This window comes from Salmo salar, chromosome 01 (assembly GCF_965601325.2).
Source record: "Salmo salar chromosome 01, fSalSal1, whole genome shotgun sequence".
Classification (NCBI taxonomy): domain Eukaryota; kingdom Metazoa; phylum Chordata; class Actinopteri; order Salmoniformes; family Salmonidae; genus Salmo; species Salmo salar.
Genome location: NC_138291.1, coordinates 73,327,615 through 73,343,785, shown reverse-complemented (window position 1 = coordinate 73,343,785; position 16,171 = coordinate 73,327,615). Strand labels below are relative to the sequence as shown.

General features: G+C 42.5%; 1 protein-coding gene across 1 annotated transcript in view; it reads left to right on the top strand.

Moving 5' to 3' along the window:
• The window catches only part of znt6 (Zinc transporter 6), a 77,432-nt gene extending 64,837 nt beyond the window's left edge, over positions 1-12,595 (top strand). Inside the window, 5 exon segments of the mRNA NM_001139824.1 lie at positions 5,840-5,959; positions 7,973-8,075; positions 8,929-8,976; positions 10,711-10,779; positions 11,435-12,595. Coding sequence (NP_001133296.1) covers positions 5,840-5,959; positions 7,973-8,075; positions 8,929-8,976; positions 10,711-10,779; positions 11,435-11,995 — 901 coding nt within the window. The 3' untranslated portion in view covers positions 11,996-12,595.
• The last annotated feature ends 3,576 nt before the right edge of the window (positions 12,596-16,171 follow it).

Genomic DNA, 16,171 nt, shown 5'->3' with positions numbered 1-16,171 from the left:
ACATAACGCTTTTTATTCAGGACATGAAAGTTAATTTATTTGCCAAGTGTTTTGCAGCTTTACTTTAGTGTACTATTGCAAACAGGATGCATTGAATATTTTTATTCTGTACAGGCTTCTTTCTGTGCACACTGTAATTTAGGTTAGTATTGTGGAGTAACTACAATGTTGTTGATCCATCCTCAGTTTTCTCCTCTCACAGCCATTGAACTCTGTAACTGTTTTAAAGTCACCATTGGCTTCTGAAATCTCTGAGCGGTTTTCCTTCCTCTCCAACAACTGAGTTAGGAAAGATTTGAGGAGTTTCTCCCATTCTTCTCTGCAGAACCTCTCAAGCTCTGTCAGGTTGGATCGGGAGTGTTGCTGCACAGTTATTTTCATGTCTCTCCAGAGATGTTCGATCAGGTTCAAGTCAAGGCTCTGGCCAAGCCACTCAAGGACATTCCGAGACTTGTCCCGAAGCCACTCCTACGTTGTCTTGGCTGTGTGCTTAGGGTCGTTGTACTGTTGGATGGTGAACCTTCGCCCCAGTCTGAGGTCCTGAGTGCTCTGGAGCAGGTTTTCATCAAGGATCTCTGTACTTTGCTCCGTTCATCTTTCCCTCAATCCTGACTAGTCTCCCAGTCCCTGCCGCTGAAAAACATGCCACACCATAATACTCTCTCCACCATGCTTCACCGTAGGGATGATGCCAGGTGTCTTCCAGATGTGACTCTTGGCATTCAGACTAAAGAGTTTAATCTTAGTTTCATCAGACCAGAGAATCATATTTCTCATGGTCTGAGAGTCCTGTAGGTGCCTTTTGGCAAACTCCAAGAGGGCTGTCATGTGCCTTTTACTGAGTAGTGTTTTTTGTCTGGTCACTCTACTATAAAGGCCTGATTGGTGGAGTGCTGCAGAGATGGTTGTCCTTCTGGAAGATTCTCCCATCTCCACAGAGGAACTCTGGAGCTCTGTCAGAGTGACCACTGGGTTCTTTGTCACCTCCCTGATCAAGGCCCTTCTCCCCCGATTGCTCAGTTTGGCCGGGTGGCCAGATCTAGGGAGAGTCTTGGTCCCGTGTGGCTCAGTTGGTAGTGCATGGTGTTTGCAACGCCAGGGTTGTGGGTTCGATTCCCACGGGGGACCAGTACGCGGGAAAAAAATTATGAAATATATGTATTCTACTGTAAGTCGCTCTGGATAAGAGCGTCTGCTAAATTACTAAAATGTAAAAATGTAATGTAAATGTTGGTTGTTCCAAATGTCTTCCATTTAAGAATGATGGTCACTGTGTTCTTGGGCATCTTCAATGCTGCACAAATATTTTGGTACCTTTCCCCAGATCTTTGCCAAAATCCTGTCTCGGAGCTCTACGGACAATTATTTCACCTCATGGCTTGTTTTTTTTTTCTCTAATATGCACTGCCAACTGTGCGACCTTTATATAGACAGGTGTGTGCCTTTCCAAATCATGTCCAATCAATTCAGTTTACCACAGGTAGAATCCAATCAAGTTGTAGAAACATCTCAAGGATGATCAATGGAAACAGGATGCACCTGAGCTCAATTTTGAGTCTCATAGCAAAGGGTCTGAATACTTATGTAAATAAACTATTTCTGTTTTTTGTTTTTATAAATTTGCAAACATTTCTAAAAACATGTTTTCGCTTTTGTCATTATGGGGTATTGTGTGTAGATTGATGAGGGAAAGGAATATTTTAATACATTTTAAAGGTAAGGCTGTAATGTAACAAAATGTGGAAAAGTCAAGGAGTCTGAATACTTTCCGAATGCACTGTACACCATCCCAAAGTGTAATTAACTTCACCATTCTCAAAGGGATATTCAATGTCTGCTTTTTTATTTTTACCCGTCTACCAATAGGTGCCCTTCTTTGCGAGGCATTGGAAAATGTCTCTGTTCTTTGTTCTTGAATCCGTTTTTGAAGTTCACTGCTTGACTGAGGGACCTTAAAGATAATTGAACGGAGATGAAGTAGTCATTAAAAAATCCTGTTAAACACTTATTGCACACAGTGAGTCCATGAAACTTATGTGATTTAAAGCACATTTTTACTCCTGAACTTATTTAGGTTTGACATAACAAAGGAATTGAATACGTATTGATACTATTATTAATAAAATATTTTTTTTATTCATTTGTAAAAATGTATAAAAACAATTCCACTTTGACATTATGGGGTACGTTGTGTATGCCAGTGACACAAAATCTAAATTTAATCACTTTTAAATTCAGGCTGTGTTACACAACAAAATGTGGGAAAAATCAAGGGATGTGGATACTTTCTGAAGGCGCTGTATAACAGAGTAAAGTTATGATTGTTCTGAATAGAAAGCACAGTGGACAGGATGTCCCGGACTGATTTGAGTCATTGTTTCATTATCTGCTGTAATCTTGTCATCCGTGTCTCTGGGCCTCACCACCCTCCCTGGTGTTTGGTGGGTAGACATTATATAACCCTCAGAGCTAGTCCACTGTGTACTATTATTTGGGCAACAGCGTTTAGCCTGTATTTATAGCCGACCGACATCATATCAAGTGTTTGTTTGTCTCACCGTAATCCCACAATTTCTGTCTCCAGTGGGTGGGATTATACAAACTGTCACTCTGGAACAAAGCTCCCTCTATCCACACAGTGTTCTCTCTCTCTCTCTCGCTCTCGCTCTCGCTCTCGCTCTGCAGTGCCGGACGCACAGACTGTGCAGACAGACGGCCGTGGAATCACACGACCCTGTCCCTAGTACTCAATTATATCAATGCAGCAGGGAGATTTAGGAGATTATTGGGATTGTAAATCCTGCTTCGCACTCACCCCCCCCCCCCCCCCCCCCCCCCCCCCAAATGTTGGCTTCAAATTAAGTGACCGGAGGTCGAGCTTCTTTAGGTTAATGGGTTTTCTTTTCTTTTTTAAAGATAATGCCTAGTTTTTTTTTTATTGTGTCCATGTTGGACACCAGTGGACTAGTATCCATGCATGTTTAATAAGAGGTTGACACTGGACAGGGATGCAGTTTAAAAACACTATATAGAATTCATCTTCTCAGTATTTATCTAATCATGACCTATTTCAAATAATATTATGCTAAGATCTGAATACATCACTGCAAATAAAAAAAAATAAAAAAACGGGCTAAATGTCAGTGCATGATTTCACACTGGCTAAATGTGAGTGAACTCATTGCCCTCTACTCCCCCTACTGATGCTGATGAGTATGATGTGTGGTCTCAGAGACTGCGATCCCCAGTGTTGGCAGCACTCATCTGTCTGAGGAGGACATCACTTCATATCATATCATCACGCCTACTCTGATGGTTACACCTCCTAATGCACTGCATTAACATCTCTGATTAAACACAAATAACTGATCTGTAAAGCATGCACATTGCCTCATCACCACACAACTGTAAGATCTGAGGTGGTTCCACTCACTATAGGGATCTCGTTTTTATTTTTGTGGAATGAGAGCAATGCTGAAAAGCGACACACATGAATGCTTAATTGTACATGAATTGTATCACAACGGCATAATGAACGGCTAGCCATTTGAATTAGATCAGACATTGGTCATTTATGAACAGGACGAAGCACATCCCAAAAAGAAAATATAATCTGATCCAAAAACACACCACATAGAGAGAACACAGGATGAATGCATCCATCCATCTGTCTGTAAAATAATACATTGAAGAGTTGGGTCCCAAGAATATACACTACATGGTCAAAGTATGTGGACACCTGCTCAACAAACATCTCATTCTAAAATCATGGCCATTAATATGGAGTTGGTCCCCCCTTTGCTGCTATAACAGCCTCAACTCTTCAGGGAAGGCTTTCCACTAGATGTTGGGGACTTGCTTCCATTTAGCCACGAGCATTAGTGAGGTCGGGCACTGATGTTGGGCGATTACGCCAGTCGGCGTTTCAATTCATCCCAAAGGTGTTTGATGGGGTTCAGGTCAGGGCTCTGTGCAGGCCAGTCAAGTTATTCCACACCGATCTCAACAAACCATTTCTGTATGGACCTCGCTTTGTCCACAGGGGCATTGTCTTGCTGAAACAAAGATTTCCCTTAACTGGAACTAAGGGGCCTAGCCCGAACCATGAAAAACAGCCCCAGACCATTATTCCTCATCCACCAAACTTTACAGTTGGCACTATGCATTGGGGCAGGTAGCGTTCTCCTGGCATCCGCCAACCCAGATTTGTCCATTGGATTGCCAGATGGTGAAGCGTGATTCATCACTCCAGAGAACTCCTTTCCACTGCTCCAGAGTCCAATGGCGGCGAGCTTTACACCACACCAGCCGACGCTTGGCATTGTGCATGGTGATCTTAGGCTTGTGTGCGGCTGCTCGGCCATGGAAACCCATTTCATGAAGCTCCCGGCGAACAGTTATTTTGCTGATGTTGTTTTCAGAGGTAGTTTGGAACTCGGTAGTGAGTGTTGCAACCGAGGACAGAAGTTTACGCACTCGGCAGTCCCGTTCTGTGAGCTTGTGTGGCTTACCACTTCACAGCTGATCCGCGGCAGCTCTTGCAGGGCAGAAATTTGCCGAACTGACTTGTTGTAAAGTTGGCATCCTATGACGGTGCCACGTTGAAAGTCACTGAGCTCTTCAGTAAGGCCATTCTACTGTCAATGTTTGTCTATGGAGATCGCATGGCTGTGTGCACGATTTTATACACCTGTGAGAAACGGGTGTGGTTGAAATAACCGAATCCACTAATTTGACGGCGTGTCCACATACTTTTGTGTATGTATATTGTATATTACTGTTTCATATTTCATAAATTCTAACATCAGTAAAAAAAAATGTTTCTTCCACTTTTACATTAGAGTATTTTGTGTAGATTGTTGACGAAAAATGGCAATCATTTTAATCCCACTTTGTAACACAACAAAATGTGGAAAAAGTCAAGAGGTGTGAATACTTTCTGAACACACATTGAACAACACAGCAGCTTTTCAGCATGTTTTGTTATTTCCTTATAACCAGAAGTCGATGAAGAACGTTTGTTTTCCAAAATTTGTGGTCGAGGGGAATTCTTTCGTATGACATGAATTCCCGACTCGGAGTATCAACAATGTTTGACAGCCATCGTCGATGGTGACAGCATCGTAATGTTACAAATAATGGTTTAGCAATGGTTTAGTACAAGCATTTCGCTACACTCGCAATAACATCTGCTGACCATGTGTATGTGACCAATAACATTTGATTTGTTTTGAGCATATTTCAATTTGACTGCACCTCTGGAGTCTGGCACTGCAGTGAGCACACCAGCCACCTGGACATCTGATGAAACTGAGGAGTATTTCTGGCTGTAAAAGCCTTTTGTGGGGAAAAACTCATTCTGATTGGCTGTGCCTGGCTCCCCAGTGGGTGGCTCCCCAAGTGGGGCTATGCCCTCCTAGGCCCACCCATGGCTGCGCCCCTGCCCGGTCATGTGAAATCCATAGATTAGGGCCTAATGAATTTGTTTCAATTGACTGATTTCCTTATATGAACTGTAACTCAGTAAAATAGTTGAAATGTCTTGCATTTTGCATTTATATTTGTGTCTAGTAGATTGTAGAAGAATATTAATCACTTAGTCTCAGCATTATTAATATTTTAACTTTTAAGAAGATGTGTATATTACAGGTGCTTTCTGTGAGTCCCTGTCTTGGATTGTTTGTGTGATTTCTTTGGTTGCCCTTTGGTAATGTGTGTTGTCACTTTGGTAATGTGTGTTGTCACAGTAACTCTAACAAGTTTAGACACGTTTGGAGCATCACCGCAGGGTTGAATGGCTCAGTATAGTAATTTTATTTTTGTGTTTGTATGTTTTCAGCCTGTGTGGGATTATCCCTGGTCTCAGCAGTGTCCTTCTGCCTCGTATGAATCCCTTTGTCTTAATCAACGTGGCCGGAGCGCTCTCACTCTGCATCACCTACATGCTCATTGAGATCAAGTAAGTCCTCCCCTCCGACATGGTGTAATGGAATTAGTTAGTGGATTCGGGGAAGTTATAAATCAGTATTGTTGAGGATTCTGGGAAGTTATAAATCAGTATTGTTGAGGATTCGGGGAAGTTATAAATCAGTATTGTTGAGGAATAATGTGTACTCTGAATTGTGTTTCCACAAAGCCCTCATTATCGACACCGACCACTTATCGTGGGCATTTGCTGATATCACTCATAATGATAAGTTGCCTATACTAGAGAAATGTAAAGTTTTGAAATGAAGTAAGTCTGCTTGTATGTAAATAGCCTTGCACGAGCCGCTCATAGGGCAGGACCCTGAGGCAGCTTAATGTACATGTACACACCCTGGATAGAAAGCTAGTCTATCGCACGGCCTTACCCTCAATCTATCTCCTTAATGCTGCAGGTATTAAGGACTGTGGGCTGCAGGGGCTCAGGGGCGGCAGGTAGCTTAGTGGTTAGAGCGTTGGGCCAGTAACCGAAAGGTTGCTGGATCGAATCCTGAGCTGACAAGGTAAAAATCTGTCGTTGTGCCCCTGAACATGCAGTTAACCCACTGTTCCCTGGTAGGCCGTCATTGTTAATAAGAATTTGTTCTTAAAACCTCTCTAGGCTAGGTGGGACGGTAGCGTCCCACCTGACCAACATCCAGTGGAAATGCAGGGCGCCAAATTCAAACTACAGAATTGTAAATATTTAACATTCTTGAAAATACACATGCAATGTGTCAAAATAAAGCTTAACTTCTTGTTAATCCAGCCGCGGTGTCAGATTTCAAAAAGTCTTTATGGCGAAAGCAAACCATGCGATTATCTGAGGACGGCGCCCCATCATACAAATGCACAATCATTTTCAACCAGGCAGGTGGCGACACAGAAGTCAGAAATAACGATATAATTCATGCCTTACCTTTGAAGATCTTCTTCTGTTGGCACTCCAATATGCCCCAGAAACATCACAAATGGTCCTTTTGTTCGATAAATTCCTTGTTTATATCCCCAAAATGTCAATTTCTTTTGCCGCGTTTGATTCAGAAAAACACCGGTTCCAACTCGCACAACATGACTACAAGTTATCTGTAAACTTGGTCCAAACATTTCAAACAACTTTCCTAATCCAACCTTAGGTATGCTAAAACGTAAATAATCGATAACATTTAAGACGGAATATACTGTGTTCAATAGCGGATAAAATCAATGTGGAGCGAGCTACAGGTCGCGCGCCGCAAACACGAGTCCACTTGGCTTTACACTCATTCTGAATCGCCGTACTTCTTCATTTCTCAAAGGAAAAACATCAACCAATTTCTAAAGACTGTTGACATCTAGTGGAAGCCATAGGAACTGCAACCAGGTGCCTCATAAATCTAGTTTCCCATAGAAAACCAATTGAAAACACTGAACTCAACAAAAAAGAATCCTGGATGGTTTGTCCTCTGGGTTTCGCCTGCCAAATAAGTTCTGTTATACTCACAGACGTAATTTTAACAGTTTTAGAAACTTTGGAGTGTTTTCTATCCAATTATATGCATATCCTAGCTTCTGGGCTTGAGTAGCAGGCAGTTTACTTTGGGCACGCTTTTCATCCGGACGTCAAAATACCGCCCCCTATCCCAAAGAGCTTAACTGACTTGCCTAGTTAAATAAAGGTTAAATAAAAATAAATTTAAAAAATGCTGAGTGCTAAGCAGAGACTCATCAGGTTTTTACAGTCTTTAGTATGACTCGGCCGGGGATCGAACTCACAGCCTTCCAATCTCAAGGTGGACACTAACCACAAGACTACAGTACTGAGTTATATGGATGATTGTGAGTAATGGTGGTATACATGAATGTTATAAACGTATCGTTATCATGATAATTCAGTCAGTTTATCGTGATATGGATTTTTGTCCATGTCACCCAGCTCTATCCTGACAGCTATATGCTCCTAACTTAATAACGTACTAATATTATCTATTATGAAGTACCTGATGATTTTCTCTCTCTCTCTCTCTAGTAATTACAATGCTGTGGACACAGTTTCGGCGGTGGCCATCGGCCTCATGATCTTTGGCACCATGTATCCTATGAGTGTGTACAGCGGGAAGGTGCTCCTTCAGGTAGGCTATTCAAACATGTCCACAGTCTAAATTGAACTGGATCATTGATTCTGTGTAGGATGTGATGTGGATCGCACAACTTTACTGTAACTCAACACAGTAAACTCTTGGAATGATTGAGTTATGTTCTGTCCGGATTATGTTTGGCTTACAGTGGTTCTTCCTTTAAAAGTTGCAGCACGTCATTTAAGTGTCAGCCATTGATGCTATAATGACGCAATTTACCACAATCTGCCACCATCTACCACAAACGGTTGTGGCATAAGCTCAAAACTTTTAAAGGAAGAAGCACTGTACACTGTTGGGGCGGCAGGTAGCCTAGTGGTTAGAGAGTTGGGCCAGTAACCGAAAGGTTGCTGGATCAAATCCCCGAGCTGACAAGGTAAACAGCTGTCGTTCTGCTGCTGAACAAGGCAGTTCACTGTTCCCCGGTAGGCCGTTATTGTACATAAGAATTTGTTCTTAACTGACTTGCCTAGTGGTTAAAGGTTAAATAAATAAATTAAAGAGAGCATGTTCTTTGATGGACCTTAGCTCATTACTCATTAAAGGGAAAATCCACTCAAAATTATATTTTGAGATGTTTTTTCTCATTAGTCAGTCCATTGTTGATACAGTCCCAAAATATTTTGCATGTCAGCAGTCAAGTTTTCAAGATATTGGACTTTTAAGAAGCAAAGGCCACATCATCATGATGATGCAGAATGCAGGAGACATTTTGGGACTGCATCAACAGTGGACTAATGAAATAAATACTAAAAGAGTTTTTCTCTGGATTTTCTGGAGCGCTGTGTTTTGAACAGAGACACTCTGGTGACTCACACCCGGCTGTGTTCTGCTCTGTCCTCTTTAGACCACTCCCTCCCATGTCATCGGACAGCTTGACAAACTGCTCAGAGAGGTAAGAACACTCAAGTGGGGGTGATGTTTTTGTTGTTTAATTAACTATTGAAATCGGATGGGATGTCAATTAAGGACGGTTTTAACTAGGTGGTATACAGCTACGGAAGTTACTTTTTTGTAGCTGGTTAGGAGAACTTAGGCAGCGGGTTTGAAGAATTAACGTAGCAGGTTAGGTGAATTAGGAAAAGGGTTAGCTAAAATGCTCTCCTAACCTGCTACAAAAAGTAACTTCTGGTCATAGTTGTACACCATCTAGACAAAAGCAATGAGGATAACTCTAGTGAATTGTGGAGAGGAGATAATCCTAACAATAAAGGGAAAGAGGAATACCTAGTCAGTTGTACAACTGAATGCGTTCAACTGAAAGGTGTCTTCCGCTTTTAACCCAACCCCTCTGAATCAGAGAGGTGCTGGGGGCTGCCATAATCGACATCCACGTCATCAGCACAACAAAGCGTAATGTCATGTCCAAATGGAGCTAAAGTTAGACATGAAATACAATGTTAATACCGAGGCATATGAGGTGGAATACATGTAAATTATTTACATAATACAGGATATTTACACAGTGATCAAACCGTTTACAGAAAACATTTAAAAAATGTTTTTTTTCCCCCACCATTTTTGATGGTCCAACAACTCTTGAGTTGTTTAGTGCCATGGTTGTGGAGGGCAAAGTGCTGAAAGCGAATGGGAACATCTCATCTTTGCTCCTAATGGCAATCAGTGATGTGTTTGCTGAGGGTTGTCCTCTTTTGACCTCTTTCCTATTTTTCAAGCCTGTTGCACTTGCTAAATAAGGCAGTTGAAATGTGTTGCGTGTACCATGTGTATTGAAGCCAATTTTTGTCTCTGCTTTGTATGTATTTATTATTGAAGTGTATTTCACGGTGTGCAACAACTTGCAATGATTCCCTACCATGTTTTAAAATATATTGTGCCCCTTGGGATCCTATTGTGCCACTCTATCAATATTATAACTAGAGCCAGTTATAGTTTTTTCAGACCATGCGAGTTGATTGGGACTGGTCATACGATCAGGTTAAACTGGTCCCCTCATGGCAGAGACTCTGTTAGACCCCTACAGAGATTGTGGCGCGGTCTGCATTTTCCTTGATGCGGTCAGATCCCGCAGATTATTTGGAAACAGACGTCTTTCTGCTTTATATGCCTTCCTATTGTATTAAAAGCACCTCTTTGTCGCGTTATTCACACACCCTCAGAATTTCACTGCTTCAAGTTCAGTAGCCTTCCTCTCCTAGTTGGGTGTGCGAGATCATGTGCGCCAGCCTTATGTGTGGTTTCAGTGAAGTAGAGTAGGTACTGATCACCCAATTGTCCCGCTCCTTAAAGGTAGGCTATAAAATGTAGCTCAAGAGAAAGTGCAAGTGTCCACTCTGCTCTCTTCAAACTACATCTAGCCTATTGGTTGATATAGCCCAGTAATACCTACCGATAGCCAAATATAATGGGCCATGTGACGTACGAATCTTAGGTATTTTTGCACATTTTGATACTGCCTATAGGGTGCAGAATGTCAGGGACCATGGCTGGAAAGTAAGCTGCGTCACATACGCCTAAAATAACATTGCGGGACTGCGGTTGGGTTCGGGACCAGTTATTGCGGGAGCGGGTGGGAGTCAGACAGAAAGCCAGTGGGAGCAGGCACGAGCAGACCTCTAGACTGTATGTACTGCTGTATGTGTGTAACACTGTACTTGTCTTCCATCAGGTCTCCACTCTGGATGGGGTCCTGGAGGTCCGTAATGAACACTTCTGGACGGTGGGCTTTGGCTCTCTGGTACGTCATCATTGTTCTGTCCCTGCTGTCTCCTCATTATACCCAGCAGACTCCCAGCGTAATGCGTCATGCTCTGTTAGCTCTGCCTCTAGGAGAAGCAAGGCCATGTTCTTTGATTCCCATTGTGAAGACAGAGTAGTCACACAAAAAGACGACAGTAGTCACGTCGTACTCCAATACAGGGAATATGGCATAAAGACAGAAATTGAGTCATTCTGGTTTCATTGAAACGCCTGAGCTGTGAATTATTAATGTTGTTTCACGTAGAATAACTTAAATACAGATTCTGTCTGGACTGCTGCAACGTTAAATCTAATTCAATGAAATAACACTTATTTGCACTCTGCATAATAGCAGTATAATGCAATGGTAACATTACGCATTTACAGCATCACTGCTGTCATATCGATAAATAGGCCAGCTTCCTGGCTGCACTTGTAGATTCCTGTGTAGACTAAGTTTATACAGTGGTGTTGCTGCTGTGCTCAGTTGTTGTCACACAGTTCTGGGTTGTTCTCACACTGTTCTCTCCAGACTGTATGGCCTAGCGTACTGCCAGTAGAGCTAGAGGGAGAGAAAGGGAGAGAGAGAATGTGGTGTAAACACACAGACTCACGCTTTAACTCCTTGTCTCCTCCACTGGCTTTGTGTGCAGGCTGGCTCTGTCCATGTCCGAATACGCCGGGATGCCAACGAGCAGATGGTGCTGGCCCATGTGACCAACCGTCTCTTCCCCCTCGTGTCCACGCTGACGGTTCAGATTTTCAAGGATGACTGGATCCGGCCTTCCCTCATGGCCGGAGTGCTCCCAGCCAGCACACTCAGCCCCTCTGACCACGGGGGCCTGTCCAGCTTTGTCCCCCCTCCCCCCAAATCCTCTGAGGACATGGACCGGCTCACCTCCACCCCATCCAAACCCAGCAGCCCACCGCCAGAGTTCTCCTTCAACACCCCGGGGAGGCATGTCCAGCCCCTGGTGCTTCCCAGCACCCAGCACCAGAGGCCCTACAGCATGGGCCTCAACTACGGAGCCTCCCCCTACACCAACATGCTCAACCAAAACCTAGCCCGGCCGGGGAGTGGGATGGGTATGAACCTGGGAATGGGTGTAGGGATGCCTTCATCACAACAAGGTTTCAGAACTGCCTTAGGCGCAGCGCCACAGCGATTTGGAATCAACCCTCTCCCATCACAGTACAGCCAGTACAGACCCTGATGTTTAGAACATGAGGTATAGAAGTGGGATATTCAGAGAGAGAATATATTATGGTATTTATTTTGATGGGACCTGGACATACATTCTGACCTTTGGTGGATTTTCTATCTTTCTATATTTTTTTGTACTATTCTTCAAAAAGCAAATGAGTTGAAATGAACTGTAGGCATGTGTTCTGTATATGATATGCCAGTTAACATGTTTCTTCTGATTGGGAATCGTGGTGGAGCTCTATGGCTTTTGTGTGCTTTAAACCATTCATTGACTTTCACGCTCATAGGACTTGTTTGATTACATTAACTATTATTCCCTTGGTAAATGGTCATCACAAGATGGTCAGCTCAGCCGTTCCTACCTGGAGTAATATTTGTAGGTAGAAAACGGTGACCTAATGCGGGGGCAATACATAATGGGGTAATTAGACTCTTTATTATGTTTTGCCACATAACTGCTGCATTAATGGCATCAATTTGTTACACTAATGTTTCTTAATGCCAACCTCATTGTGAAGAAGTGGTCTGTATTATGCCTTTTCACCTTTAATGGAAAACAAAAACTGTTATTTTCCGTATAGTCTGCAATAAATTAAACGCAAATGTACTGTACTTGCCCTATTATTTGTCACTTACTCTAACTTTCTAAGTCAATGTCCATTGAAAGACTCTCCAATGAGTTTGGCGACTCAGCGTGGGACGTGAATTATCCTAGGCATATAGGTCTGTCTGGATTGGAGTTTGGGTATAGGAAATGAGGTAGGCCTACATAAATGTTCCAACATAATATCCTGACCGAAGCTTTAAGACGTTGAGTAAAAAAAGACCCACCCTGGGCTACCTTTTGAGTGTTGTTGAGAGTGAATAGGACCATAAAGAAAATGTAAGTGTGGGATGAAAGTTTGGCGTTTAATTTAAAACAAATCTGTTTTGTATTTCTCTTTTTGTTTTAATTCATGTTAACAGTAATTCATACAAAGTGTGTTAAACTAATTTGGACATTTTAATTTATTGGCAAATGGTTAAATAAAATCAGAGCATAAGACCATAACTAAAGAAATGGTAATTTTCCATATGGAAAAATTGTGACTTGCAAGAAGTTAAAACTTTTGATTGAGATGTTGAGAGTGAATGTTGAATAGTGAAGAGGCCCATAAAGAAAATGTAAGTGTGAGATGAGTCTGTTTAATTTAAAAATCTGATTGTATTTCTCTTTTTGTTATAATTCATGTTAGTAGTAATTCATGCCTCCCAGGTGGCGCAGCGGTCTAAGGCACTGCATCGCCGTGCTAGAGCGTCACTACAGACCCGGGTTCGATCACGTGCTGTGTCACAATTGGCCCAGCGTCGTCCAGATTAGGGGAGGGTTTGACTGGGGTGGGGGGTGGGCTTTACTTGGCCCATCGCGCTCTAGAGACTCCTTGTGGCGGACTGGGCGCCTGCAGGCTGACCTCTGTCAGGTGGACGGTGTTTCCTCCAACACATTGGTGTGGCTGACTTCCGGGTTAAGCAGGCGGGTGTTAAGAAGCGCGGTTTGGTGGGTCATGTTTCAAAGGACGCATGACTTGATCTTTGCCTCCTGAGCACGTTGGGGAGTTGCAGAAATGAGGCAATATCAAAATTGGGGAGAAAGAGGGTAAAATACTACTACAACAAAAAATACATACATACATACATACATACATACATACATACAGTACCAGTCAAACGTTCGAACACCTACTCATTCAAGGGTTTTTATTTTTACTATTTTCTACATTGTATAATATATCTTAGATTCTTCGAAGTACCCACCCTTTTCCCCCGATGACAGCTTTGCACACTCTTGGCATTCTTTCAACCAGCTTCACCTTGAAGGAGTTCCCTCATATGCTGAGCTCTTGTTGGCTGCTTTTCCTTCACTCTGCGGTCCAACTCATCCCAAACCATCTCAATTGGGTTGAGGTCAGGTGATTGTGGAGGCCAGGTCATCTGATGCAGAACTACATCACTCCTTCTTGGTCAAATAGCCCTTCCACAGCCTGGAGGTGTGTTGGGTCATTATCAAATGATAGTCCCACTAAGCGCAAACCAGATGGGATGGCGTATTGCTGCAGAATGCTATGGTAGCCATGCTGGTTAAGTGTGCCTTCAATTCTAAATAAATCACTGACAGTGTCACCAGCAAAGCACCCCCACACCATCTCACCACCTCTTCCATGCTTCACGGTGGCAACCACATATGCAGAGATCGTCCGTCTCACAAAGACACGGCGGTTAGAACCAAAAATCTCAAATTTGGACTCACCAGACCAAAGGACAGATTTCCACCTGTCTAATGTCCATTGCTCGTTTTTCTTTGCCCAATCAAGTCTCTTATTGGTGTCCTTTAGTAGTGGTTTCTTTGCAGCAATTTGACCATGAAGGCCTGATTCACGCAGTCTCCTATGAACAGTTGATGTTGAGGTGCCTGTTACTTGAACTCTGTGAAGCATTTTTTGGTGGGCTGTAATTTCTGAGGCTGGTAACACTGCTGAAGAGGACAAGTTCATTAGAAGTAACACTGGGTCTTCCTTTCCTTTAGCGGTCCTCATGAGAGCCAGTTTCATCATAGCTCTTGAAGGTTTTTGCGACAGTACTTGAAGAAACTTTAAAAGTTCTTGACATTTTCCAGATTGACTGACCTTCATGTCTAAAAGTAATGATGGACTGTCATTTCTCTTTGCTTATTTGAGCTGTTCTTGCCATAACATGGACTTGGTCTTTTACCAAATAGGTCTATCTTCTGTATACCATCCCTACCTTGTCACAATGCAACTTATTGGCTCAAACACATTCAAAAGGAAAGAAATTCCACAAATTAACTTTTTACAAGGCACACCTTTTAATTGAAATGCATTCCAGGTGACTACCTCATGAAGCTGGTTGAGAAAATGCCAAGAGTGTGCAAAGCTGTCATCAAGGCAAAGGGTGGCTACTTTGAAGAATCTCATATCAAATATATTTTGATTTGTTTACTAAATGATTCCATTTGTGTTATTTCATAGTTTTGATGTCTTCACTATTATTCTATAATGTAGAAAATTGTAAAAATAAAGACCCTGGAATGACTGGTTGTGTATGTGTGCATGTATGTACAGTTGAAGTCGGAAGTTAACTTACACTTAGGTTGGAGTCATTAAAACTCATTTTTCAACCACTCCACAAATTTCTTGTTAACGAACTATAGTTTTGGCAAGTCGGTTAGGACATCTACTTTGTGCATGACACAAGTAATTTTTCCAACAATTGTTTACAGATTATTTCACTTATAACTCACTGTATCACAATTTCAGTGGGTCAGAAGTTTACATACAATAAGTTGACTGTGCCTTTAAACAGCTTGGAAAATTCCAGAAAATGCTGTCATGGCTTTAGAAGATTCTGATAGGCTAATTGACATCATTTGAGTCAATTGCAGGTGTACATGTGGATGTATTTCAAGGCCTACCTTCAAACTCAGTGCCTCTTTGCTTGACATCATGGGAAAATCAAAAGATATCAGCCAAGACTTCCACAAGTCTGGTTCATCCTTGGGAGCAATTTCCAAACACCTGAAGGTACCACGTTCATCTGTACAAACAATAGTATGCAAGTATAAACACCATGGGACCACGCAGCCGTCATACCGCTCAGGAAGGAGACGCGTTCTGTCTCCAAGAGATGAACGTACTTTGGTGTGAAAAGTGCAAATAAATCCCAGAGCAACCGCAAAGGACCTTGTGAAGATGCTGGAGGAAACAGGTACAAAAGTATCTATACCCACAGTAAAACGAGTCCTATATCGTCATAACCTGAAAGGTCCCTCAGCAAGGAAGAAGCCACTGCTCCAAAACGGCATAAAAAAGCCAGACCATGGTTTATAACTGCACAAGGGGACAAAGATTGTACTTTTTGGAGAAATGTTCTCTGGTCTAATGAAACAAAAATAGAACTGCTTGGCCATAATGACCATTGTTATGTTTGGAGGAAAAAAGGGGAGGCTTGCAAGCCAAGGAACACTATCTCAACCGTGAGGCACGGGGTGGCAGCATCATGTTGTGGGGGTGCTTTGCTGCAGGAGGGACTGGTGCACTTTATAAAATAGATGGCATCATAAGGGAGGAAAATTACATGGATATATTGAAGCAACATCTTAAGACATCAGTCAGGAACTTAATGCTTG